Source organism: Hyperoodon ampullatus (genome assembly GCF_949752795.1).
Source record: "Hyperoodon ampullatus genome assembly, chromosome: 13".
In the NCBI taxonomy this organism is placed as follows: domain Eukaryota; kingdom Metazoa; phylum Chordata; class Mammalia; order Artiodactyla; family Ziphiidae; genus Hyperoodon; species Hyperoodon ampullatus.
Window position 1 is genome coordinate 31,979,499 of NC_136926.1, and position 26,776 is coordinate 32,006,274.

General features: G+C 43.9%; 1 protein-coding gene across 5 annotated transcripts in view; it reads right to left on the reverse strand.

Moving 5' to 3' along the window:
* PTPRM (protein tyrosine phosphatase receptor type M) overlaps positions 1–26,776 on the reverse strand; it is a gene marked incomplete at its 5' end in the record, with an annotated part of 766,253 nt that overhangs the window by 233,203 nt on the left and 506,274 nt on the right. For all 5 annotated transcript variants that reach the window (XM_079718129.1, XM_079718128.1, XM_079718127.1 and 2 more), the window contains one exon: positions 4,851–4,983. In XM_079718129.1, the coding sequence (XP_079574255.1) occupies positions 4,851–4,983 (133 nt within the window). The remainder of the gene's footprint in view (positions 1–4,850; positions 4,984–26,776) is intronic.

A 26,776-nucleotide genomic window follows, 5' to 3' on the forward strand; every position in this document is an offset into this window, starting at 1 on the left:
TAGGCTGCTTTTGCAAAATGTACATCTGTTAAAATGCTTTATGGGAAGGAGATAGAGGTATGGTGCTGGAGGATGAAAGTAGTCACATTTACCTATAACAGGTGTTCATGAAGTAGAATAACTAACATTTGCTATTTTGAGCAAGAATGTGTATCTCTTTAATGATTTCCATTTAGTCACAACTTCTGTAATTTCTATTTACCACAATGACCGAGACAGAGATATTACTGTAATTGATACAAATGTTCTCAAATTTCTAAAAGATCTATAGCAATTTTAGAAACAATAGTAAATATAATTAATCAGGGTAAAATAGATGGTGCTTGTATACTAAATTCTGTCAAACATGTTATTGAGATAAATTATTCCTTATGAAAAATGTTGAAAATGCAGGCATTTTCATTTATACAAATAAATTTAATTATACAGGGATGAAAATGATAAAAACTAAGTATCTGCTACTCAACTTATTTTATATTAATTTTGAGAGTGTGTTGTCATGTGACTCTGCATGAAACTTTTATTTCATAGCTATTCATCTCAACACCCTTTCTTAACATTTGCTGCGTCAAAACACTGCACCCTCAGAAGAACACATACTTCTGGGAAGGGGAAAGTAATAAGAATTTGCTTTCTTAAAGAATAAGATAAAAATACATGGAAAGGTTTTGTAAAAGGTTTTAAGGAAAAGCAGGTTTTGTATTGTATTAGTCTAAGCAAGGCTCGAATGTATTAATATTCACAGACAGGTAACAACCAGTCTAATTTGTGATAGGTTTGTAAAACATTAGCCAAATAAAACTGAAGGTCATCTCGGTTTTCAGTCATTATGGCCTAGGTGTGAAAGGATTCCATGAGTTAGTATGAGTTGAACAGATTTTACAGGTTCTATTCCAGCAACTAATTTTTAGAGAAGGCAGAGCCTTCAGACGCCCACACAATCTTAGTTAAGTTAACTGGCAATGTCTCCCAGTGAAATTTGCTGTCCTTCCTCCAAAGAGCTCAGGCCCACGTGGCCTGGCATGCTGACCCACCCAGACGGTCATACTGACTTTTCCCCAGCAGGACAGACTTCCAATTGTATTTCCAGAAGTACTGATGCATTTGCTTCACCCACACTTTCTCCTGGGCCCAGTATGTCCTTATGACCAATGGCATGTGCTCACATTGGTGACCCAGAGTCTAGCCCGGGCAGGAGTAGGCCTGCAAGTCTGATTAGCACAGGCTCGAACAAGCAAACACGACTAGCACTACACTGAAAGCCAGCTCTTTCCTGCCCACCCTCCTTCTCTCAATATCTCCCCACTGCTCGCCTTTTAACTGAGTGCCTCCTGTGTGACAATGGGAAACGCGTGGCTAAAACATGAACCCCTCACCGGCCAACACACGGAGACCTGAATCTGCTGCACAAAGCAAGCTTTGGAGAAGCAACTGTGTATGTTTACAGCATGAGATAGAGTAAGGAGCCCCCAATGCACCTGCAGGACAGCAACTGCATAGTCGTGTCACCGCTGGCTGCCGCGTAACAGAAAACCGGAGAGTTTGGGGGGACTTCAGAGATTGGGGAGTGCAATTTGCTCAACTTAAAGATGAAGGAACTAAGGCCCAGAGAAGGTCAAAATCACAAAATTAGGGCTTCCCTGGTGGCGCAGTGGTTGAGAGTCCGCCTGCCAATGCAGGGGACACGAGTTTGTGCCCCGGTCCGGGGAGATCCCACATGCCGCGGAGCGGCTGGGTCCGTGAGCCATGGCCGCTGGGCCTGTGCGTCCGGAGCCTGTGCTCCGCAGGGGGAGAGGCCACAACAGTGAGAGCCCCGTGTAACAAAAAAAAAAAAAAAAAAAAAAAAAAAAAAAAAATCACAAAATTAGCTAAAACACAGGTCTAGGAATTCCAAATCTAAACTCCCTGTTGCTAACCAAACACTGTAGCTTGTTATGTATCAATAACTCTCCAGCCACTTATTCATGATTACTATCATATTGTAACAGTTCTGTTTAAAAATACAACTTTTAAAATTTAGACTCAAATTTTGGGAGAAAACCCTGAACAATTAGAAGTTTTTGGAATTTCTATTAAATAGGACAGTTTGGACCACATGACTGTTCAGGTTAAAATCTTACAAGTTTTGTACTTAGAGGCATAGTATATTGGCAAATTTGCATTACAAGGGAGCATAGTCTGTATTTCAGAAAAAGCAAATACACAAGTGGCACATGCTGTGAAAATAACCCTTTTAAGGTTATTATCTAGTAAATAATCATGTAAATTTGATATGAGTTATTGGAATTTAGTCTAAAGTTGTATCAAGGCCGTATGTTACCATGGGCAGTTTCTTCAAATGCATAATTTATAACACAACCTCCATGACTGCCTGAGAGTACAAGGTAGAATAATGAATTAATCCTGCAGAAACAGACCCTTGGAGGATGAATTAACATTTAGCTAAGGTCACGAGGGCAACTGGATTTGTAGTTTCAGGCTATTCCTCACAGAGAACTTGCCAGATGACACAAAAATCCAACACATTCCCACAACTAAAAATCAACTCTCCAAAATGTTTAGTTTGAATATCCAGGCATACAAGGGCCTAGTGCTGCTTAGAATTTATACTGGATCATATTCAAAAAAAAAAAAAAAAAAGTACCAACCACTGGTACTACAGCTAAGCTTTCTACATAAACGCCAAGGTGGGGAGAGAAAAAGCACATCCAGGAAAAAGTGTATGAGAGATGACGGAGAAGAAGAAGGAAGAAAAAAGACAGAGATGTGAAGGGAGAAAGAAATAAAGAGACTGACAGCTAGAGAAGCAGAGAAGGGTAAAGAAAAGAAAGCTAGAGAGATGAGAAATGAAAAAGGAGGAGGAGGCTCCCAGCTATAAGATAAACAAGTCCTGGGGATGGGACGTACAGCTCAGGGACTATAATTAATATCACTATACTAGTAACACTATATATACACCACATTATAGCACTGTATATATGAAAGTTGCTAAGAGGGTAGATCATGAAAGTTCTCAACACAAGAAAACAGATTTTAAAAATGGAGAAAAATTAAACGATGTGTGAGCAAAGAGAAAGGAAGAGAGGATGGATGACAAGTGGGGAGGAGGAGCTGAAATGATGGGGACCAATTAGTCACATATGAGCTGGGACAGAGCAGATGTTTGTCCTAAGGCCTAACTAGACCAGCTACCAGAAAACGAAGGAAGAAGCAAGGAAAGGTGTATATGTATGTATACACATTTGGATATTAACTCCCCCCTTAAATATCGCTGTGACCCAAGGGTTTACCTTCATCCCTGACCTCCTTCTGACTCGACAGTAGCTCTAAGTGCCCTCGTCCCAGCCCCAGCTTCAGCTGGACGTATGTGGATGGATGATTCTGACTGTGGAAAGTACTCTTTCTGGCCCACACCAGCATATCTGACTGCTCAGTGGTCATGTCTACTCCACGTTACAGGAAGAGTGAACTTAAAAAGTGCAGAGCTGAGCTCCCCGTCTTCACGCCCCACATGTCCCACCTCCTACACGTTCCACATCTGGGGAGTGGCGACAGCCCCACCAACTGCCACGGCAGCAATGAGGTTCTTTCTATTTTGCGCCATCTCCCTCAGATCGGCCTCCAAACGGCTACTACAACGTAGTAGCTCCTTATGTTTCTGAAGTTGCTGGTCTTCCTAACTCCAGCCTTTTTCTCTCCTTGCTGGCCTCAACCCTAACATCAGAGTGATCTTTCTAAGAGCAAAAGCACATCACATTACTACCTGCTTAAATGCCACCAGTAGATTTTACGACCAGGTCCATCTCCTTAGATGACCAGACAAGACCTCCAAGATCTGGTTTTGCCGACCCCTGTGTCCTCACCTCCTATCCTCCGTAACCTTTCTCACACTCCATAATTTTTAAAAATCTTTTCTTTAACTTGAAGTCTAGTGGATGTACAATGTTGTGTTAGTTTCAGGTGTACAGCACAGTGATTCAATTATACATACATATACATATTCTTTCTCATATTCTTTTCCATTATGGTTTATCACAGGATATTGAATACAGTTCCCTGTGCTAGACATAGGACCCTGTTGTTTATAATTGTTTTTAAACTACATAAGAAAGGGACAATCTGTCTTTTCACTTCTTGCTGTCTATATTTTATATTGATCATTTCTATATAAACTGAACATTGTATTATTAAGCAAGTTTTCACTCATTTCCACAAGACAAAAGACACTGCCTATTTTTCACGTATTAGAGGTGAAGATTGCTTATTATAGCCATATCTGTTTTTCTCCTCCTCTGACCACCCCTGGCCAAACAGGGCAACCTTATAACATCCAACATGCTACCATTCTTGTCCTTATGTGTCCATGCCCTGCGTTGCTGTCCAGCTGCTTTCTGAGAGTCCCTTTCTCATGGGATATTAACATGGTGCCTGCACATAACATGGGCCCAGTAAATTCTGTCATCGCCATAATCTTCAATATAATGAGAAGGAAAAGTCTTTTTTCTCATATCCTCAAGACCTAGTCTGTTGCTAGTAAATACTAAACATTTCCTGGTGAATAAATGATTTTACTGATTCTGCCAAGTTTTATGTACCAACTTGTGGGAAGACACATGATCCTTATGTTGACCCGGCATGAGAAATTGCATATTTACACAAAATCATAGCCATGTACTCTAAATTTTGTCCCATAACCTTGAATGCTTTATGATGCAAAATAGGAACAACCAGAGCCACAGATGTATCTTGGTCATCAAAGCCAAATGAGTAACTGAGTATTTTCACACACAAGAAGCCTCTTGGCAAACAGCGGGCCAGAAGCACATGGGTGGCAACGGCCGGGAGCTCACCTTTTCTTCATGACCAACACGACTCCAAGAAATATAATCACGAAGAGCAAGATGCCAGCGATGACTCCTGCGATCTTGACTGTGTGGTCTGTTTGTTTCTCGGGTTCTGGGACTGGTTTTGGAGTGGCAGCTCCTGAAGGGGAGAGGAAATGAGAAAGAAGACACGGTGGGTAAGGGAGAATAAAAATGTTAGCTTTGTAAAATTTTGCTGCATTTAACAGAGTCATAAGACTTATCAGAGCTAGCAGACAGACGAGCTTTGATTTTTTTCAACGGCTTCCACAGGCGCTGAAAGGAATGTAATTGTTCGCATTGTTCTTCCCTATTTCACTAAACCCCAACACAAGTTGGAAAGCACACCCACGCCTGACCCTTTTATAAGAGACTCTTCTCAAACACAGTTTTAAAAATATTTTTATTATCTCTATGGGCTCCCTGATCTTTCTGCCTTTTAGAAACTTGCTACCAACACAACAGACATCCTCAGCCTTTATCCAAAGTTGATTTGCTGGAACATTTCCCCCAATTATTTTTCATAAATGAAGCAGTAATTCCATAACAATATTAGCCCAAACACCTGGAGAAGAGAGATAAGCTCACTTACTGTGCATTTTACCAGCAATTGTTTTTTAACACAATAGAGATTTTTCTCCCCCCTGCCTTTGAAAATCTAAATCTAGGTCACATCTGGTAGGCAAAAGACTCCTTCTAAGCAATTTATTCACAAAGTGGGATGCAGACGATGATCACACTACTGGCACCCACATTTCGTATCTGTTTAAATGAGATAACCAGGGCCTTCCAGTGGCCACTGTCTTAGCTCTCCTGCTTTCCCATTTTCAAAACACTCTCTGTCCTGTTTACAGTATAATGTGATGGAGTGTCAAATCTGTGTCTGATGAAATATCCATTTCCTCTGCTAAATGAGTTCAGGATGAAAAATATTAGGACTGAAATGTTCAATTCACTAAACAGAATCCACTTTTGAAGGGCTTCTCCCTTTTTAATCAGAACACGACAGTCCTTGGCATCTGAGCCATCACGTCCCCTCCCTAGGGAGACAGGTCATTGGGAAAGTAGGAATTTTATGTCCAAATTTCTCACGTTAGAATTTTCTTCTTGCTTTTGGTGGTAAAAATGAAATCAACACTGACTATGGTACCAGCCCTTTCTACTCTTCCACTGGGTTTTGCATTCATGCTTCATCTGATTCTTGAAAAACTTAACCACCACTGTCTCCTGTGCACTCCAGGCAGGGCTTAGTCTAAGATGAGTCATCGCAGAGAAGCAGGGTGTCAAGCTGTAACTTTCCATCTGTTTCCACTGGAACATAAAAATGTTTCTTTCAAAAGTTATTCATATTAAGATTTTATATGAGACTCTGCACCCTGAACATGGCCGTGGCCATCAGACAGACGGAGCTGGTCAAGATCGGGGAGAAACACAAGGCAGGAGACGGAGGGCCACGATCACCTGAGTTTCCACCCCACGTGTACTTTCCAACCAAAGCAACGGTTGCAAGGAGAGCAGTGATGTGAAAAATCATACCTTATTAAATACAAACCCTGCCGGATATAATGACTCTTTACAGGCCATTTTTATTTCTGACCACTTCAGGAGGATGTCCTGCTATTTTGTTTGAAAGAACATCCCTCAAACAGTTGTCCAAATGAACCCTGAAAATATTTACTGTTTTTTATTGTAATAACATCTGAAGTATACCACTACAATAGGCCACTGGAACATACAGCTAAGTGGTAGATTTGGAGGATATTGTTACTTTGAATAAACTGCTAAGAAAAATGCAAAGATACATTGTGTATGTTTTAAAAGATGAATAAAAGGTGAAAAAAGCCATTCATGTAAAAATAACATATTTCAAATTCACAAAACTGACAAAAAGTCCAATGGTTTTCAATTCTGATTTTTTATCCAATTTGAAAACTTAACTTAAAAAAATAAAATCTAGGGCTTCCCTGGTGGCACAGTGGTTGAGAGTCCGCCTGTCGATGCAGGGGATACGGATTCGTGCCCCGGTCCGGGAAGATCCCACATGCCGCGGAGCGGCTGGACCCGTGAGCCATGGCCGCTGAGCCTGCGCGTCCGGAGCCTGTGCTCGCAATGGGAGAGGCCACAACAGTGAGAGGCCCGCGTATCGCAAAAAAAAAACAACAAAAAAACAAAAAAATAAAAAAATAAAATCTAATTGGTTTTATTCTTCCAAATGCTGGCACACTGGGGACCATTCCATTTACCTCACTAGGGATAGAATGCAAGTTCTCCAGATAAATGATTCTCTATGTTTTTTGTAACTAAGTTATTCCAGTAAATACAACACTCAGGGAAGAAATTATTTAGAAAAACTGGATTCGGCTTAAAAATTTAAATTTAAAAAATTACAAGGGTTCAACTCATACATTGTAAACACTCCATAAGAGAAGAGCATCCTGTTAATGGTCACGTTTGCTTCCGTTACCTAAACGACTAGTTACGTTGTGCTTTAGCCTTTTTCCTAAGCTCTGTGAGAAGTGAGGAGTGACCCTACCCATCCTTGGGTCAGGGAAAGACATCAGCCCTGCGGCCCCTCATCCCCTGCAGGAAGCAGGCAAGCACATTGCTATGCAGCCAGCGAAGGTCAGGATCATCATTCTTCAGCACCTACTTTTAATTCATTTCACGTTGCAGGTCAAGAAAATGAAATGTTCAATCTCTGTGGGACACAGTTGCAAGGTAACCATGGCAGCAATCATGCAAAATGGGGGAGCTACTGATAAAACGTGAGGAGGGCTGCCCTGCAGGTCTGTGTGCGACCCTCCCTTTGCCTGAAAGGTACGGCCACCAGCTCACCGTGGTGGGGCCTGGGTGAAGGGGCTGGTTCAGGTGTCTGGGTTTAGGACTACTCTTGGGAAACACAAGTTGGGCTGAAATGAGTCACGCCCCAGGGAAAATCTCGCGAAGGTGTGTCATTCACTGCAGGTTCCCTCAGGGACACACCATCCCTGCCTTCTCCGTGTGCTCTGTCCTCCATCCCGGCCTGAGATGGACATCCTTCCGTCCTTCCCCCACAGGATGCTCTTCTCTCCCCGTTTCTTGCTTTGAAAACATGTGCGTGTGAGCTGTCAGTCAGCCTCAGACAGAGGATAATTTGTGACAGAATGTGGTTGCAACTGATAGCTTGGTTTTTTCCCCCTTTACCCAAATCTATGACCATAAGAGTGTAATTTACAAACTTCTTGGCAAAAGAGTTGTTTTAATATTTCCCCCTCTGTTTTGTTATTTTCTTGCCGGGTTTCTAATGGTATAAACTTGTATTCTTTTTTTCTTGGTATAAATTCTAATTCTTCATGGAAAGGTGTTTTTATTCTCTTCTATTGTGCATCCTGCTTAGAGGTTACTGCACATGTAGCTCCTTTTAAAGAGAATAAATTCAAATGTATGCGTTTCACAGTGGGCATTATCTAGGCTTGGATGTATTCATTAAAATGATAAATAAGCTAAATATTTCAGGGGGAAGGAGAATGAACATCATCTCCACAGATGCCCACGCTGCTGACTCCCAGTGACAGCTCCGGGTGTGTTGTTTTGTTTCGAAGACCAAAAAAAGTTTTTTTTAAAAAAAAGGATGGTATTCCAGTGAACCTGCGTCATTTAAGGTTTCAGATATAATGTCTAACGTGAAAACTCTCAAAAGAAAGGGAGTGATTAGCCAATGCAGTGTTTGGCTGGTTTTCAACTTGGCAGGAAACAGTCTGTCTTGGTCCAGTGTTGGACGTTAAATTCAGTAACAGCAGCTCTCAGGCTGAGAACTGGATGTACTCAGCCACTGGCTCGAGGGTCTGGGCCCAGTTCTGACCACTGAACAGGCTGCATAAATTTCCCCCGAAGACCCACGGACACCAGCCCAGAAGGACATGGAGGCATCACCGCTGCCTGGAGTGGCTGAGCCCCCAGGGCCAGGTCTTCCTCTCCTGAGCAAACGGAAAGCCTTTCTAGAGGGAAGGGAGGGGGGCGTGGCTACCCAGAACCTCTGTGTGATGGTGACTAGGGCTGGCTGCCCTTGACTGTGGGGGAAATCAGTAATATTCTCCATTTATACATCAAGAGTTTATTGCACATCCAACGATGTGCCGTGTGCTGTTCTAGAAACACAGCAGTGAGCACGTGGTTAAAACAAAAGCCTCTTTCCTTGTGGAAATTAGATTCCTGTGGGACACAGACCCAGAGGTAAATGATACTGTGCAGGTTGTCAATTGGTGCTCATGCTACAGAGAAACCCGTGTTGGGTGGGGATGGCAGGGCAGGGTGGTTGCTGCTGAGCTCCGAGATGGGCTATCAGAGAAGAATTACTGAGAAATAACATGTGAGCAGAGACCAGAAAGAGGAAGGGGTGTGAGATATGCTGACACCCAGGGAGGACAGTGGGAAGAAAAAGTTTAAAGCTACAAGACGAGACTGTGAAACACTGAGGTGTGACTGGAGTGGATATGCCGGGGAAAGTGGGGGGCACAATGACAGACTTGGGGGCATCTCAAGAGATCCTGGAAGGACTCTGCTTTTCCTCTGCACGAGATGGGAGCCACGGGGGGATTCGGAGCGGAGGAGGGATGTGACCTGGCTTAGCTTTCAACAGGATCACGCAGGATCACCAGGGTCACTGGGGGCAGTGTTTAGAACAGACCGTCGGGGGTCAATAGTGAAAACAGGTATGTCAGTTATGAGGCTATTGCGATAATCCACACAAGAGATTAGGATGGTCTGGAATAAGATGGCAGTGGAGGTTGTGAGACATGGTCACACTTGAGATCTATTTTGACGGTCCAGCCATCAGTATTTGTCCATGAACTGGATGGAGGGTGTGTTGATACAACATCCAGGTTTCTGGGAGGAGTGACTGGAAAGATGGGGTTACCATGTCCTGGGATGCAGAGGACTTGGAGGGGCAGGTGTGGAATGGTAGGTGGGGAAATCAGGAATTTGGTTTTGGACAAGTTAGTTTTGAGATACTAGACACCCAAAGGGGATCTCAAGTAGGCGGTGGGGCATAAAGGGGAGAGGTCTAGACTTGGGGTGAACATTTGGGGGGTTGCCAGCAAAACGATGGTCTTTAAAGCCATGAGACTCAGGAGGGCACCTGGGAGGTGAAGAGAGAGGGTGCGTCACGAGGAGGGACCAGTAACGGAGACGAAAAGGAATGGCAGATTGAGGGAGGGGGGAGGAGGGAAACCGGCGAGGAGAAGGAGGAAGTCAGTGTGATACAGGCAGAGAGGGAGCATCACCACGGAGCCAGGGAGGAGTGTGGGGATCCAGGGAAGCTCTCTTCCTTGATGCGAGAAATTAGGGCATTTTGAATGGTGATGCGTACGGTCCCCGAGAGAGGGAAAAGTTGATGACACAGGAGGGAAAGGAGATGGCTGCTGGAGCAGTGACCTTGAAGGGGCCGGAAGGGATGGGCCTGGAGAGAGTTGTACAGAGAGGTAAGGGGGCGAAGGTCTAGGGGAAGAAGGGGGAGGTGGACACCCGGGCTCCCTGAGAAAAAGGGCCTCATGAGATGAATCCTGATGATCTCAAGGCAGATGGTGACGGACATGTGCGGCTTCGGTGGGGTTGCAGGTTTATCCAGGAGCACAGAGCAGGGCCCCCTCCTCCCTCCTCACAACTAGATGAGGAAGGGGAGGAGGAGGAGGAGGAGAAAAGGCAGAGAGGGGCTCTGCTCCGAGTTCCATCCCAGTGAGCAGATGGGATGGACACTGATAGTGAGCCCATCAGACGCGGGAGCATCCCTGGGACGGACACAGGGAATGGACGCTTGCCCGAGCCATCCTATGCCCATCCCTGTGATGTGGCCGATCTTGGTTTTCACAGTCTTCAAATAAACAGCTCCTTTTATGCTCCAGGCCCCGTAAAGAGGCTCTGCAGGGGACTCGAGATGAGCAAGACGAGTGACACCTCAGCCTTCCGTGCCTGATGCAAGAGGCCACGAGAGGTGCCACAGGTGAGCTTCAAAACCCAACTGGAGGAAAGAAGGACGCTCCCTTTGGAGAGCAGTGAAGGCTACGGCCTCAGCCAGGCCAGGGGCCTCCGATGTGTGTGATGGGAACTGCAAGGATGCAGGGGCTCACGGAGGGCACCCCACTGGCCGCACATAGTGCCCTCCGGTCTAAGAGCGCCAGACACTGGGTGGATGTCGGTTCCACTCATGGAAATACCTGGCCCGCTTCTTGATGGCGGAAATGGTGTTTGGGTTCGACATTTGCACTGAATTCAAACAACAAAATACCTCATTCTCACAACATGCAAAATCAAATACCAAAATTCCACTTCCGGTACTTGAGGGGGGAAAGAGAGAAAAGAGTCGGGGGACAGCAACCATGGGAAGTTGCTGAAAAGAGAAACGGGAGGTTGAGAAACCTTATGAGAAAAAACAAAATGGAAGCTGTGGAAACATGTAAGAATATTGTTTCTCCAAGTGTGTTTCAAAGAGCACTGGTCCCCAGAGATATTCTAAAACATCCATTGGGGAAGCCTCAGCCACTTTGGACTAGCATTTTTATGACTTTATGGAATAGAAAATCTATTTCAAATAATTTTCATAGTTATTTTTCACCTTTTGCAGAGGTCTTTTTTTTTTTTCTTAAAAATAGCAACACCCGGGCCTCCCTGGTGGCGCAGTGGTTGAGAGTCCGCCTGCCGATGCAGGGGATACGGGTTCGTGCCCCGGTCTGGGAGGATCCCATATGCCGCGGAGCGGCTGGGCCCGTGAGCCATGGCTGCTGAGCCTGCGCATCCGGAGCCTGTGCTCCGCAACGGGAGAGGCCACAACAGTGAGAGGCCCGCATACCACAAAAAAAAAAAAAAAAAAAAAAAAAAAAAAAAAAAAAAAAAAAAAAATAGCAACACCCTGGTTTTAAAGATTATTGTCAGTTCTTTCATGTCTTGCTGCTCAGAAAATTAGAATTCCTTGCTATCTATGTTTGGTTTTTCCAGCTGTACCTTAACATTATATATAATCACGAAACATCTCCAAGATTTTTCATTTAAATTGTACATCATTGTTTCTCCTTCTGGGAATGCAAAGTCAGTCAGTACCCCTGGAATAATCTCTGTTCACACTTTATGTATTATTTGTAACCTGATTATGCTTTTGAATTTATCATTCTTCCTTTGTATCTCATTTCCACCGTAGGGCATGCAGGGCATGTATGACGTACAACTAATAATCAGAAACATAATTTTTCATATAAAACTGAGATGCTAGATTGTTTGATATATACCGTCTCTAAAAAATTAATCTACTTTTTAATTTTTGTTCTAATTTCATGACAGTTACTGCTCTCATTTATTGATGGGGCCTACAGCCTGTGGGTAAGATGATCAAACCCTTATAACTTACTTTCTGGAAGTTTCCAGAGAATTATTAATGCCGTTACTGGTCTGATGAAATGGCTTTATTTTTTCCATCTGCATGTCTCAAATCACCGTCAAGTAATAAAATGAGTGAACAGCTTGTCAATAAGAAGGCATCAACTGTGTTCACCTTTCATATGAACTGAATAATCAATAAAGGAAATGTGAGTGGGTGATTTTGAGGATGTTATCACTTAAGAGTGGACATTTCCAACAGTTTGTTTAAAACTAAACTTTGAAGGCGTTAAAATAAAAATCAACTATCCCTGACATTTTTTCCATACTTTGTGTCTTGGGTCATGCTTATGTTTAGCTCTTAAAAATCATTTATGTGGGAGAAAGGATCACACAGCATCCTGCACAAAGCAGCAACTGTTTGCAAAAGACCCTTGCAGCTTTTCTGCTGCTTGAAATTGGTCATTCACTCTCTTATCAAAAAGTAAGTGTACCTAATAAATTCTATGTGCCTGCTAGAAAAATCCATATTTCTGAGGTTCAAAAAGTGTACAGGGTATAGCAAACTGCCTGCAGGAGTGTGACATGTCTTTTTACAGGCCAATGAGCCACACACACAAAAAGTGACCCTTAGAGACGTACTGAGGATTCCTGGGGTCTCAGCAGAGAGTGGGGTCACATCATCCCCTGACTCTCATTTACTAAGCATATAATTTTCCTCAAACAATGAAGTTATTTAAGAAATAAGGCTTGGGCTTCCCTGGTGGCGCAGTGGTTGAGAGTCCACCTGCCAATGCAGGGGATGCGGGTTCGTGCCCCGGTCCGGGAAGATCCCACACGCCACGGAGCGGCTGGGCCTGTGAGCCATGGCTGCTGAGCCTGCGCGTCCGGAGCCTGTGCTCCGCAACGGGAGAGGCCACAACAGTGAGAGGCCCGCGTACCGCAAAAAAAAAAAAAAAAAAAAAAGAAAGAAGGCTTACATTAGTTGTATCATTCTGTTCAATATATTTTAGAACAGAAGTTCTCTAATTACAGAGACTTCAAGAATCATTCCAAGAGCTTTTGAATATGAAGATGGCTGGGTTCCCCAGGGGCTCCGGATGGAAGGTCTGAGGTCGGACCCAGGAATCTGTATGTTCCACCCTAGGTAATGCTCTACACGACATGAGAAAAAATCCAACCGGAGAACCACTGGTCCTAAATATCTTTGAGGAAGGTTTTCACAGACTATGGCAAAATGGGAAAAATACTTAATTGGGTGGTTGTTTATAAAATACCGCCTAATATATTAATATCTTACTTTATCATTTAGCCAATGTCCTTCATTGCACTATTTTAAAAGATCCTTTGACACAATGAAAAGGCAAACCTGGTGGAATCAAACCCTGGTTATATGATCACCCAGAGTTAGTAGGGATTGGAAAAGGTTCTTAATTGTAAAGGAATTTAAAGTACGCCGACCAACTGCCCAGGTGCTACTAAATCAGATGGAAAGGAAGAAGGCTGGTCTTCGTGAAGACCTCCTTTGTGTGCCAGGTGTCTTACGTAACCTTTATTTAACATCACACCATGAGGTATAATTAATGCCATTCTACAAATGGGGAAACCGAGGCAGCAGAAGCAGTCAGGAAGAGGAGCTTGTCTCAAGCCAGTGAGAAGGGACATGAGAGTGGGGATGGGGGGGTGGGCGCTACACTCGGGATCCCGGTGTGACCCTGAAGCCCACAGGATTCACTGCATCTCTACTTCCCCCAGGAACACAGTAATCACTCGGGTGGTTACGGCTGACATTCTGGAAGACAAGACTCCAGCTTAAAACATCATGACCAGTTGTAAAGAGGAGAGCCTAACAAAAGGTGAAGATAAATCAAAGTGCAGAACAATGCCATAAGGAAGTTAAAATCCTGCAAGAAAAATAAGACAAACAGATGAGGGCTAAGGATGCCCCAGGCCTAAGTCCAGACAAGAGAGGCCGGATCACTGTGGTTCTGAACTGGACCAGAGGAGTGACATGCATGCGATCCTTCCAGCACACAGTGTGCTGGTCAAGGCTGAAAGGGAATCAAAGAAAAGAAACACACATGATCGGCAGGGTAGAAAAGAAGGATTGTGATAAAACGCAAAGGGCACTTATCTAACCAAGGACAGACCAGCAGGTGCCACGGCTGGTCTGGAGCTTCCCAAGAGGAAGTACTATTTCTCACCCACTTGTGACTTGTAAGCGTTAACCCGATGTCTGTAACCTAGTGGTCACTTGATAAGTCTTTCCTGAATGAAAATCTTAAAACACAGAAGTTTTTTTTCTTTTTTAAGTAAATTTATTTATTTTTATTTTTGGCTGCGTTGGGTCTTCGTTGCTGCGCACAGGTTTTTCTCTGGTTGCATTGAGTGGGGGCTACTCTTCATTGTGGTGCACAGGCTTCTCATTGCAGTGGCTTCTCTTGTTGCAGAGCACGGGCTCTAGGCACGCGGGCTTTAGTAGTTGTGGCTCGCGGGCTCAGTAGTTGTGGTACACGCACAGGCTTAGCTGCTCCGCGGCACGTGGGATCCTCCCGGACCAGGGCTTGAATCCATGTCCCCTGCATTAACCACCTGTGCCACCAGGGAAGCCCCAGAGGGGGAGTTTTAAAAGAGAATGTTGACCATGTGCCATCTGTGTATGTGAGTAGAATCTTTTTGAATGTATAGGCTTAAACAAAGGCAGGAGTCCATGTTCCTGCAGAGAAAAGCTGCCCCTTTTTCCTCTCTGTATCCTTGGTGCCTAGAATGTAGCATGTACTTAATAAAATTCTGAGCAAGGAAATGAATTTGGTTGTCCAGAAAGGAAATTTTGACCCTCAGCACGTAAAAAAGAAATATATTACAAAGGAGATTTATTTACTCTATCCTCAGGTTGAGGAACAGTCACCTGGGCTTCCCTGGTGGCGCAGTGGTTGGCAGTCTGCCTGCTAATGCAGGGGACATGGGTTTGGGCCCTGATCTGGGAGGGTCCCGCATGCCGCAGAGCGGCCGGGCCTGTGAGCCACAACTACTGAGCCTGCGCGTCTGGAGCCTGTGCTCCGCAACGGGAGAGGCCACGATAGTGAGAGGCCCGCGCACCGCGATGAAGACTGGCCCCCGTTTGCCACAACTAGAGAAAGCCCTTGTACAGAGATGAAGACCCAACACAGCCAAAAATTAAAAAAACAAAAACAAAAACCCAAGCATTTGAAGCCTTTAAAAAAAAAAAAAAAAGAAGTCACCTGACTTTAGGTCAGTTTACCTCCCTGCCCAATGTCTAAAAATTCAAAAAATGCTATATCTTCTTCAACTCCTTTCCCACTGCCATGGACCTGGTTTATTTCTCTTCTGGATTTTGCTCTTGACTGCTAAGGAGACATCCCAGCCGGCCTCTTAGACACTCCAGCCACACTGATCTTCCTAAAGAAGAGCCCTAATCATGCCATTCTTTCATTTAAAAAGCAAAACAAAAAACCCCAAAGCCTCCTAATGCTTATTACAAAAGGCAGCCAGGCCTCCTATGAACCGGCTCCCAGCCCCTTTCTTAACTTTATGCCTCTTCTCTCTCTACCTTCCTGCATCTACCTGGGTTCCAACCACACGGAGATGCTCAGTCTCCCCCACCCACCACATGCAACATCTCCCCTTTGGTCCTGCCACTCCTTCTCCGTGGACCCATCCCTACTCACATTTCATAGGTTCAATCCTACCCGTCCTTCAAAGGCCACCTAGCCCAGCACTGTTCCTGTGCCTTTGAAGGAAGTATTCTCTCTCCTACTGAACTGCTATACCACCTTCTTTTCACCCCTCTTGACTATTTTCAACCTTGAGTTCAGTTATTTTGGTAAGTCTTTTAGATTACATGCTAATATGTGTTCCTTGGGACAAAGCTGGTTTTACTTTTCGGCCCTCACGTGACCTGGCCCAGAATCTTATTACGTGCCCACAGTTCATGCTGAATCACAGCTCTCTCCCAATAAGTCTCACTTCAATTTTTCTGTCTTTCTCATCTGTACTCTCTTCACAGCTGACCTATTCTTTTTCCATTTGCGTTAAAGTTCTCAGACATAGGGTGATGGGTATAAAAGGAATGAAAAAAGAGGAAAAAGTAGAAGTGTAAAGACAAGTCCGATTTTGTGGTCTTTCCTCCACCCATCCCTGGAATTTAGCGGGGGGTTACTAAGAGGAGTGGGGTCTGCGGCTGCCTTCGGATGACCTTCCGTGGCCATCAAGACAACACGCTGAGAAGGAAGGACCATCTGAGCCTTGGCTCCAGGGACCATGCCGGAGATTGGCCAGGGCACAGAAGGCTTTCCTCAGTATGTTGATGACAGATAAAAGTCTTTGCCAGTAAATTTACTGACCAAACTTTCATCAATGATAAAATGAGATTACTAGGAAGAAAGAGGATGGAAATAAATACTAGTGGCAAAATGTTATATTTCCAGCACCAAAACAGTGAGATATATATCCATGAATGATGAGAAAGTTAACTGGGTACATATCAGAGAGACAGGAAATGAGTATCTGTCAAGAATAAAGTGTTATAAACTCAATACTTGTAATGATTAGGTAGCTGTAGACCATTCTTCATGATCATATGTCGAATTTGTTTTAGAAGTCTTTAAATGAGTCAAAATTTCTGCTGGAGAATAATTACAATGGTCTGGGACTTTTTAGAAAGCAAAAAAAAAAAAAGGAGAAACTTCTAAGATAATGCTAATACGATTACAATTATTATGAGTAATTTTATTTAATAAAATGGTTATATCATTCCTATGACCTTACTTTAGAAGCATTTTCTAACTTCCTTGTTACTCAGAGAAGAAATAAGGTAGAAATCTGAAAATTCCCTTTATTAAGCCTTTAAATTGGCTAAAAGACACATGGTGTGTGTGGGGGTGTGTGTGTGCACACACATATTTATACATAAATATATGCCAATGTCTAAAGAGATTATTCAAAGACATACACGAAGTACCCACCAAATTGGTAATACCCCACAATGTTTTTTTTTTATCACGTTTACTGTGAAGTTAGATATAATCTTGAGTAAAAAAAGAACAAAATTAAACCACTGCAAGGAGAGCACCTAGGCAAAAATCCCAGAAAAAAATTGGTATGCTGATAATGTGTTTTGACCAAGAGCTCTAACTTGAGTAAACTGTTGTAATTAATAATAAACCATAATTAATAACGGCATCATTAGCAATACCAATAAGTACATTATACAGATTAAACTGAACATCAATTACATGGTTAGAGTGATGTATTGCTTGGATATTTACTGGAGGAAATGGGAAAATTCATCAGAGATTCTCATAGATGTGCTGAACACATGTCATTTATTAATTCCCGGGCAGGTGCCAGGCTGATTTTCAAAGACTGCTTCTCAGAGATAGTTATTCACTCTTCTGAATGAAAACAACATGTTGAAGAAAACTTACGTTGCTTCTCCTTCCCTTACAAACCGCTCTATATTTTACCAACTTCATACCCAGTGTCTGAGAAAGGTACTCAGTGAGATAATCTATCATCCCTCTCAATAGAGTTCTATTAAAGCACATCATCTTGTGCTCCCTTGAGAACCAGTGTAACTGAGGGACAAACACAAAGAGAGGTGTCCACATCTAAATCAAGGACAGTGAGGAAGGAACAAACGAACCCCCAAATGGCCAGGACCACAAAAGAAAGCCTGGCGTTTTATTCCGTGTGCTGGGCTACAGGGAAGTGCACACTAGGTTAGGCACTGCTTTGGGCTATTACTGCTTCAAATAAAGCGGCTGTCTTTGAAAATGCAGTGATTTTTTTTTTTTTTTCAGCAGCAGCATCATCACCACTGTTGCCAGTGGCAAGAGAAAAGGCTGGGTCCTGCTGATGCTGTTTATATCCCAAAGGCAGGTAAGTGGGAAATATCATCTGTGGGAGACTCATCACAGGTCCTGACATAAAATAATCACACTGCTCTCATGCTCCAGTGCTCGTGGAGATCCCAGTAGCCACGTGCTGTTCGTGTAGATAACACCTTACCTGGCATCAAGAAATCCATTCATTTTCTGGGAAGTTCATGTATGAACCTCTAGGAAGGGCGGGGTCAACATTCAAGCCTGGGAGGGGCAGTGGCCTGCATTAATTACGTTGTTCGCTTGAAAGCCCTAACAGCCATAAACGATCCTCTATCAGAACAACAACAAACAACAAAGCCTCAGAAGAAGTTACCAGCAACTGCCAACTCCTCTGCCTTGACCCGCAGCCAGCTTTGTGAGAGGTCCTTTACATATGCTATTGTATTAATTCTCCCACCGCCCCCTGTGAGGTTAAGAAATAGTATTCTCAAGTTTTACAGATATGGAAGCTGAGTTTTGGAGTTTAAGAGATTTGCCCAAGAAGTCTGGACCTGAGCTCACTACCTTTTATCTAAAGCAAATACTTTCTGAATTGTGCGCTGGGACCCAGAGGTTCCCTGAGAACTGCCCTGTTAAATCCAGGCCCAGATTCCTGTCTGACATGTTTGAAAATGGCCCTAGGAAGTGTGGCTTTGAAGATGATCCAGAGTCTAAACCCGAGGGCCTTCACTGTTCCCTCTGAGCTGGTCAAGGGTAGCTGCGACTCTTGCACTTCCCCATCGTCTGTCCCTATAAGGCAGGTGGGAGAGGACAGGCAGAAGCTTGAATCTGGGCTTTATCCTGAGAGGCCCACCACTGGCTTCAAATTTCTTTGAAGTCTCGAGCTCTATTTTTTTGAATGGAGCATGTAAATGTTGCCTTTTGCTCTGTGATATACTGATTTTTAATGCAAATAATGTTTTAAATGATTTACCACCAAGGAAAGTGATACTCCCTTCTGGAAGCCCTGGATTCCAGTCTGACAAGCATATGAGATGGGAAGGCAGCTAGACAAGGGTTACAGTTCCACAAGGGAGAGCGACCCCTCTTTCCCCCTTCCCCTTGGGGCAACCTGTCCAGAGAGAGAGAGAGAGATAGAGACAGGTTATTTGATTAAGAATATATGGTCCCTAAGCTAGAAAAACCATGGCCTGAGAACGAATCAGACATTCAAAGCCAAACCCAAGATTCTCTCACGTGAAAACAATGACAACTCTAAAAGCAGTACATATGTGCCTGCGTGTGCCTGTGTGGGGGGATTTGAATATGCTAGAACTTCAGAAGTCAATCTTCTTAAAGACTTTGGGCCTCCCCGTCAGCCCTCTGGAGACACTGATGAACAAGTTTTGACATTGATATTGTCAAAAGGGCAAATAAGATGAGGCACCTGGGTTGAAAGGACTGTGCTTTTTCAACTTTCTGTTTTGGTCCTGGACCTTTCCCTTGATTCTCATATAAGGTCAGTAGAGTATTTAAAATAAGAATTCTTTCTCCAGAAAAGAGTTTTGTCTATGCTAGATCTATCCTTGAAGTTTTCTTGATTTGCTTCCTCAACATCTTGCCCTGTTAAGATGCTGGAGGAAGTTCTGACTTCTTTCCCATTCTGACTCAGTACACTGGCTCACACCCATAAATACTTTAAAAACCTCTCACAGGGACTTCCCTGGTGGCGCAGTGGTTAAGAATCCGCCTGCCAATGCAGGGGACACAGGTTCAAGCCATGGTCTGGGAAGATCCCACATGTTGTAGAGCAACTAAGCCCATGTGCCACAATTACTGAGCCTATGCTCTAGAGCCCGCGAGCCACAACTACTGAAGCCCGCGCGCCTAGAGCCCGTGCTCCGCAACAAGAGAAGCCACTGCAATGAGAAGCCCGTGCACCGCAAGAAAGAGTAGCCCCCGCTCGCTGCAACTAGAAAAGGCCTAGATGACCCAACGCAGCCAAAAATAAATAAATTAATAAATTTATAAAACAAAACAACAACCTCTCACAAATACTAAGCATTTTACAGTATTCTAAAAATACTTATTTATAGGAGAAACTAGTCCAAAGTCAACCAAAAATGCACAGCAGTAAGACATGGCCCTTTGCCTACAAATTCTCAGTGGAATTCACTGGTTTCTTAGACATTAAGCTGTTCGAATTCATGTTGATGCCTTATGTTCTAAATGGTAGTCACGTTTTTCTAAAGCAAGTAAAGTGCTGAAAACCAAAGTATCACAATTGGTATCTATCAACAATAGTCAGTGAATGGCTACAATGTTGTCTAGTTCCATGCTAGCCATTGAGGTAAAAAGAAACACCTAGTAAAACAGGTATTGTCACTCAGCTTTAATAAATATTTTTTAAAAATATCCAGGCCTTTTCCATGTTAACTGATATCAAGTATGAATTAGCATAATTTCACTATAAAATTTATACTATATATTCCTTACAGAAAAGGCAAGAATAATTTAACTCAGTGACATGAAATCTTTTGTGCAAAATCTCTATTTTTTAAAACTGCAGGCATTCTTTTTCCCAGTATTTTGCATCTTTTATCCAAATTTTAGTTTATTTTAAGCTCAAAACTTTACCTTCAGCATTCCTTTTGGATATGTACAATGCACTAGATTAATAACAAAATTATAAGGTAGATTTCCTAAAATATAAAATCTCAATTTATGCTTTTCAAGCCAGGAAGCTCTATGCCTTAAGCAAATAAAAGACAGTTAAACACATTGTTTTATTTTCCTTTATCACACTGCTGATAGAAAGAGAAAACACAAAAGGATACTGAAAAATTAAATTGCTCTCTTACACTGAAAATCTTTTACATAGAAATTCTAAAGTTTATGCAGTAAAAATGGAAAACAACACTATTTCAGGGTAATATATATCTTTTAAAATATATTATTTCTGAAACTAAATGTTTGACATTTGACTCAGTGTTTCCTTCCAAAAATGATAAGGAAAAAGGAACAGAATCTTCCCTGGCAGTCCTGTATCCTATCACCATTGTCTTGTAACTATAGCATTTTATAGATGAAACTGCCATAGCAAAATGACAAATATAACACATAAAAGAACAGAAAACGGCAATAAATTACCAGTGACACTATAGCCCATTAAAATGCATTCAGCTGGTGTTGCAGGAAGAATAAAAATTTCCCCTCACTTTATATTCTTCTAGATGAAAAGGAAATTTTAGAATCCTCAAGCAACCCTTATAAGAGATGCTGAAATTCCAACCAAATTCTCCTCACATTAACTGCCCATGTTGGCCTCTGAAATGTACAGCACTGATACCCTGTTCCCTCTTTACTAAGAAATGCCCAAGACGGGGCATGTGAATTGCTAATCCTCTGTACTGATAGGATACTGCATTTGAAAAAAGCCAGGACACCTAACTAGTTGGAAAATGGTAGGTCTTACTCAGCCACTATTTCCAATATATTGATTATCAGCTTCAATAAAGAGTTTGGCATTTTAATTGATAAGGAAGCCTAAAGGAGGCATTTTCTTTGCTTAATTTTCACCCAAAATGCTCTCAAAAGGTCCAATAGAAGCTCTATGACTCTATGACTGGGGAATAATAGGATAGTACATTTAGAGCTCAACTGATTATAAGTTAACTTATTTCATTATGCACTTATCGTATTACAAAGAGTTCAAGAAACTGGTAAATTTGTTGAAGTGGGTTATTTATTGAACTGTTTTATGTCGGTCCTAACAAAGATGGTAGACAGAAGTTACACTTCCTCGAATCCTCATCTCTTAACGCAGAGCTCATTACCCATCAAGCTCTCCAAGGAGATGAGAAGGTCTTCAGTGTCAAGGATGAATGAGGGAAGCTTGCCTCCTAAAGTACGGACAGGGGATGCTCGTGGAGCAGCGCAGAGCACAGCCACGACAGCTAAGGGCTTCAGGGACTGAAATGCTGCAACTTATTTCTATCAGAACTGAACTGTACGACCTTCCTGGAAGTGCGGGACGGGAGGCTGGCCATCGGAGGCCCATGGGACACTTGGTCACGTGACACTCTGTACCTCCCGGAGACCCAGTCCTGATGGCGTGATGGTCAGGAGCCCCTCTGGGGGGATGTTATTTTTTAAAAGTGGTGTGGAAATTAGTTCACACCTTTAAGACCATTTTACCTTTTACAAGTGAATTCATTCCATCAGAAAATGAGAGCTGGTCTCTGAGTACCTTTCACGTGCCCAGCTCTGAGTGGCAGGTTGTGGAAAGTATAAAGAGACATACAATATGGCCCCTGGAGTAGTAGATAAAACCATTTCCACACAGCAACGAAGAGTCTGAATGCCACAGCTAAAAGATCCCGCACGCTGCAACTAAGAGCCAGCGCAGCCAGAATAAATATAAATAAATAAATAGATTTTTAAAAAACCCACCTATTTCCACACATATTTCATAGTAGACACAAGCAACTATCTCCAGTACAACACTTTATGAGCCTAATGACTGAATTCTTTTTTTTTAACATCCTTATTGGAGTATAATTGCTTTACAATGGTGTGTTAGTTTCTACTGTATAACAAAGTGAATCACCTATACATATGCATATATCCCCATATCTCCTCCCTCTTGCGCCTCCCTCCCACCCTCCCTATCCCACCCCCGGAGGTGGTCACAAAGCACCGAGCTGATCTCCCTGTGCTATGCGGCTGCTTCCCACTAGCTATCTATTTTACGTTTGGTAGTGTATACATGTCCATGCCTCTCTCTGACTTCGTCCCAGCTTACCCTTCCCCCTCCCTGTGTCCTCAAATCCATTCTCTACGTCTTCATCTTTATTCCTGTCCTAACCCCTAGGTTCTTCAGAACCATTTTTTTTTCTTTTTAGATTCCATATATATGTGTTAGCATACGGTATTTGTTTTTCTTTCCGACTTACTTCATTCTGTATGACAGACTCTAGGTCCATCCACCTCACTACAAATAACTCAATTTCATTTCTTTTTATGGCTGAGTAATATTCCATTGTATATATGTGCTGCATCTTCTTTATCCATTCATCTGTCGATGGATGACTGAATTCTTGAAAGGGCAAAATATAACGGTCTGCAGCTAAAGGTGGTGAGACTTTATCTCAGTGCGCATATATTCAAGCAGTATTGCTGAGTTTTATTATCCTTTATGTTTTTTGCCAGTTTTGATTCATATGCATGCCCCGGTAAATAGCGCTCAAAATAAATGCAGTGGTGATCTCGGGCAAGAGGTTGAATGAAACCATCCCACCTCCAAGGTACTCAACGTGTTGCTAAGATGTGTGGGAACCTGTCCCTTTAGTTTCCTATCATGTGCTCTTTCATGCTGATTGTAGACAATCAATAACCCAGGGCAGGGACTCAGACTGTATCAACTCCCTGGAATTTAGCCTTCTATTTGTATCCACTCACTCTGCTCTTTTCCTCCAGGCTGGTGGATGATCTTCCATTTCTTAGAGTTTTATTTCAGTCTCTTGGCCTCTTTCACCTCTCCTACAATGTTTCCAGTGCCGCTGGGGTGTCTAGTGCAGACGTGAACCTGTCTGCCCCTCTTGCAAACACCTCTGTGCTTCCTACTGTTCTTGATCAAAGCCCTCACTGTAATTTACAGGGTCACGGTCGACCTCCTTTCACCTGTACAACCTGAGTGCTCACGCATCCTTCCAGCCACGGTGACCATTTTCCAATCCTTCATTCTTGCTCAAGCTACTTCCCACCCTGGGGCCTTTGCACGTGCAGTTCTTGCCACTGACTGAGCTACAGGTCAGTGAATAATCCTACCACCTTCACGCTGTAGCCAGTCCTTGGAGTTACAAAATGTGGCTAAGACCTGCTTTCAGTTATGTCTTCATCTTACAGAGAACCTTGGGTCCACAGAAGGACAAACACTGCCTCTCTGCATTTACCCTGCCCCAGATTACTGCTCACAAACAGCACCAAGGACCCACTGGCTGGGTCTGACAGGCGGAGGTGGAGAAGTGGACAGACGCAGTCTGGGACTGGGAGTAAAACAGATAACGTTGCTGTGAGCGGGTGGGCCTCTCTCCAAACAATTCAGTGAAAAGGAAACTTTTCTATGGCTCTGGACAAAAGAAACGGCTGATTAAAACTATGCTTTTGTAAATGGGTTGCAAAACCATGAGTCTATTTTATTTGCAATGGAAAGGTCGACTGAATTAGAAATATATACTACAAGGAAGAGACATAGTTGGCAATTAACATAAAATCAGTCAAAAGTAGGCAAAATAAACCAATGTCAAAAGATTCTCACCTTCATCCAAAATTTGTTCAAAATTTACCTATCATAGTGAGGAAAGCTATAAAATACCTAGGAATAAATTTAACAAGGAAAAGCATCAACTGTGCAGTCACTCAGTAGATAACTTTGAACACCCTCTGGTAGAACAGGAGAGACAGACAAAGCCCTGCTCCCACCGCATCCTAGGAGGGAGATACAGAGTCATCAGGGAACTTCCAAGAGAGGCAGAGTGACGGGCCGGCCGGTGGCCAGGGGGCCACCCGGCCATGGACTTCGGGGACCACGGTCTAGGGAGGTCTCCCGAGGAAGTGACACTTGTGCTAAACCTTGGTGCTGAGGAGCAGCTGGTGATGGGAAGGCGGGGGACAGAGCAAGTGCAAACAGCCGGCGCAGGATCAGCTTGGTGATCTGGAGAAACAGAAGGAAGATGGGCGCTGAGAGTGAGGGATGTGAGATGAGGATCTGTGAGGCCGGGCCGGAGGGTGCAGCCCCTGCACTGTGATGCCAAGCTCGGAATTTATTCTGCGTGCCATGGGAAGCTCTTTGATGGATTCTGAAAAGGAGTGACGGGGCCAGGCTTCGATTTCACATGCCAGGTCATCTGCGACGTGGACAATGAATGAGCAGGGAGTCGTGGAAGCGCGTCGGGGACCCGTCAAATGCCTGGGGGGTGGTGACCGTGGGAAGGTGAGATGTGCCTGAACTTGGAATATCTTTTGGGGGGAGACTAGACAAAAATGACTTATATATTAAAAAAAACCTCCAGAATTGTATTAAAAGTCGTACGACAAGATCCAAATAAATGGAGGAATCTATCATATTTCCCACAGTGATGATGATGCATAAATTTATAATAAGGTTCCAAAGAGAATCTCAGTGGCATTTTTGGGACCTGGCTGCCTTGTGGGCACTGGACCTTCTTGATGTCTAGGATTTATCAGAGCTCGGCAGACAGATTCCTGCCCTCAGGGAGCTTCTGTTCCAGGAGGGGGACAAAGACGGCAGAAACAGAACAAATAGGCACAGAGGTGATAAGTGCTGTAAAGAACAAGGACGTGGTAGTGGAAGGGGACAGACTGTGTCAGGGAGACACAGGGAGAGAGGCATCGGGGGCTGCGCCCTTAGGAAGGCCAAGTGTTCAAGGCAGACCTCCCTGAGGAGGTGGGGTGTGAGCCAAGGCTGTAGGGGGTGAGGGGATCAGGCAAGCGGGGATCTGGGCAGGAATGTTCCCGAGCAGGGGAAGCTGGAGCAAGAGCTTGAAGGTGGGAGCTTGGCTGGTGTGTCTGAAGGACAACAGCGATGACTGGTGTGGACGGAGGCAGAGGGAGGAGGGGGTCAGGGAGGGGAGGGAAGCCAGTCATTCTAGGGCTTCTGGGCTGCTGGGAGGGCTGGTAAGTAGACGGAGAAGGATGAGGGCTGGGGGATTTCTGACGGAGAAAAGGAGAGAATTCTAGTTTCATCAGAAAACATCTTAAAAGCCAGTGTCATCAAAAGGTGATGATGACACTGTAGGAAGAGACAAAGAGGCCCTTCGCGCAATCTACATGTGAGAACTGAAAACATGACGTCATGGCCTTTCATTCCTGTGGGAAAGTAGTTGCTTATTTAATGATGAGACCAGCCTAACTGGTTGTTTCTCTGGGAAGAAGCTGGACCTATGCCCTGGAAACACTTCAGACCATCTCAGTGGTAACTTCTAGATGGATTCAAGAGTCAAGAGAGAAAATACCCCGAATTCAGGGTCCTAGCTGGATAATCTGAGGGACGAGGAGAACTCCTCAGGCAGAACAAGCCCTGCAGTGGCCAGCTGCGTGGACGCAGTCTCTGTTACTGCTCGGGCAGGGGACATCACTGCGGCCAAGGTGCAGACCTCGAGAATGTCTGCCTGTTTCTGCAGTTTCTCCAGCGATACTCGGAAGGACGGGAACAGGAGCTGAGAAAGCAGGCTGTGGGGTTTCCTCAGGAGTCAGTGAAGGAATGCAGTGGGGTGTCTCGAACAGAAGGTTGTCTGTAAACAATGGAGCCGCTTCCTTCCCCAGTGGAGACCTAGTTCACTGACTTCCGTGGGTTATATGTTACATTAAAAAAAAAAAAAAAAAATCTCTGTTTGCTTTAAGAGCCACGTTGGGGCGAAAGAGAAATTCCTTGGGGTTTATTTCGTGAGAGCTTTGCCGATATACTGACAGAGATTCTTGCTGTGACCAAACTCTAGGTGGGCTCTTCTGAGCCCCTCTGACACAACAGAACATTTGTGTCCTGAGGACGATGCCCAGGAGAAGCTGGTCAAACGCCCTCGCTTCCTTTTCCAGATGCTACCAGTCCAATGAGTCCCTGCTGCTCACACGGGAAGGAGGGAGAAGGGACAGGATTCTCTCTGGGACCAAACCCCAGTCAGGCTCCTCTGGGTCCTCCTCTCCACCAGGCCCCCAGCTGGG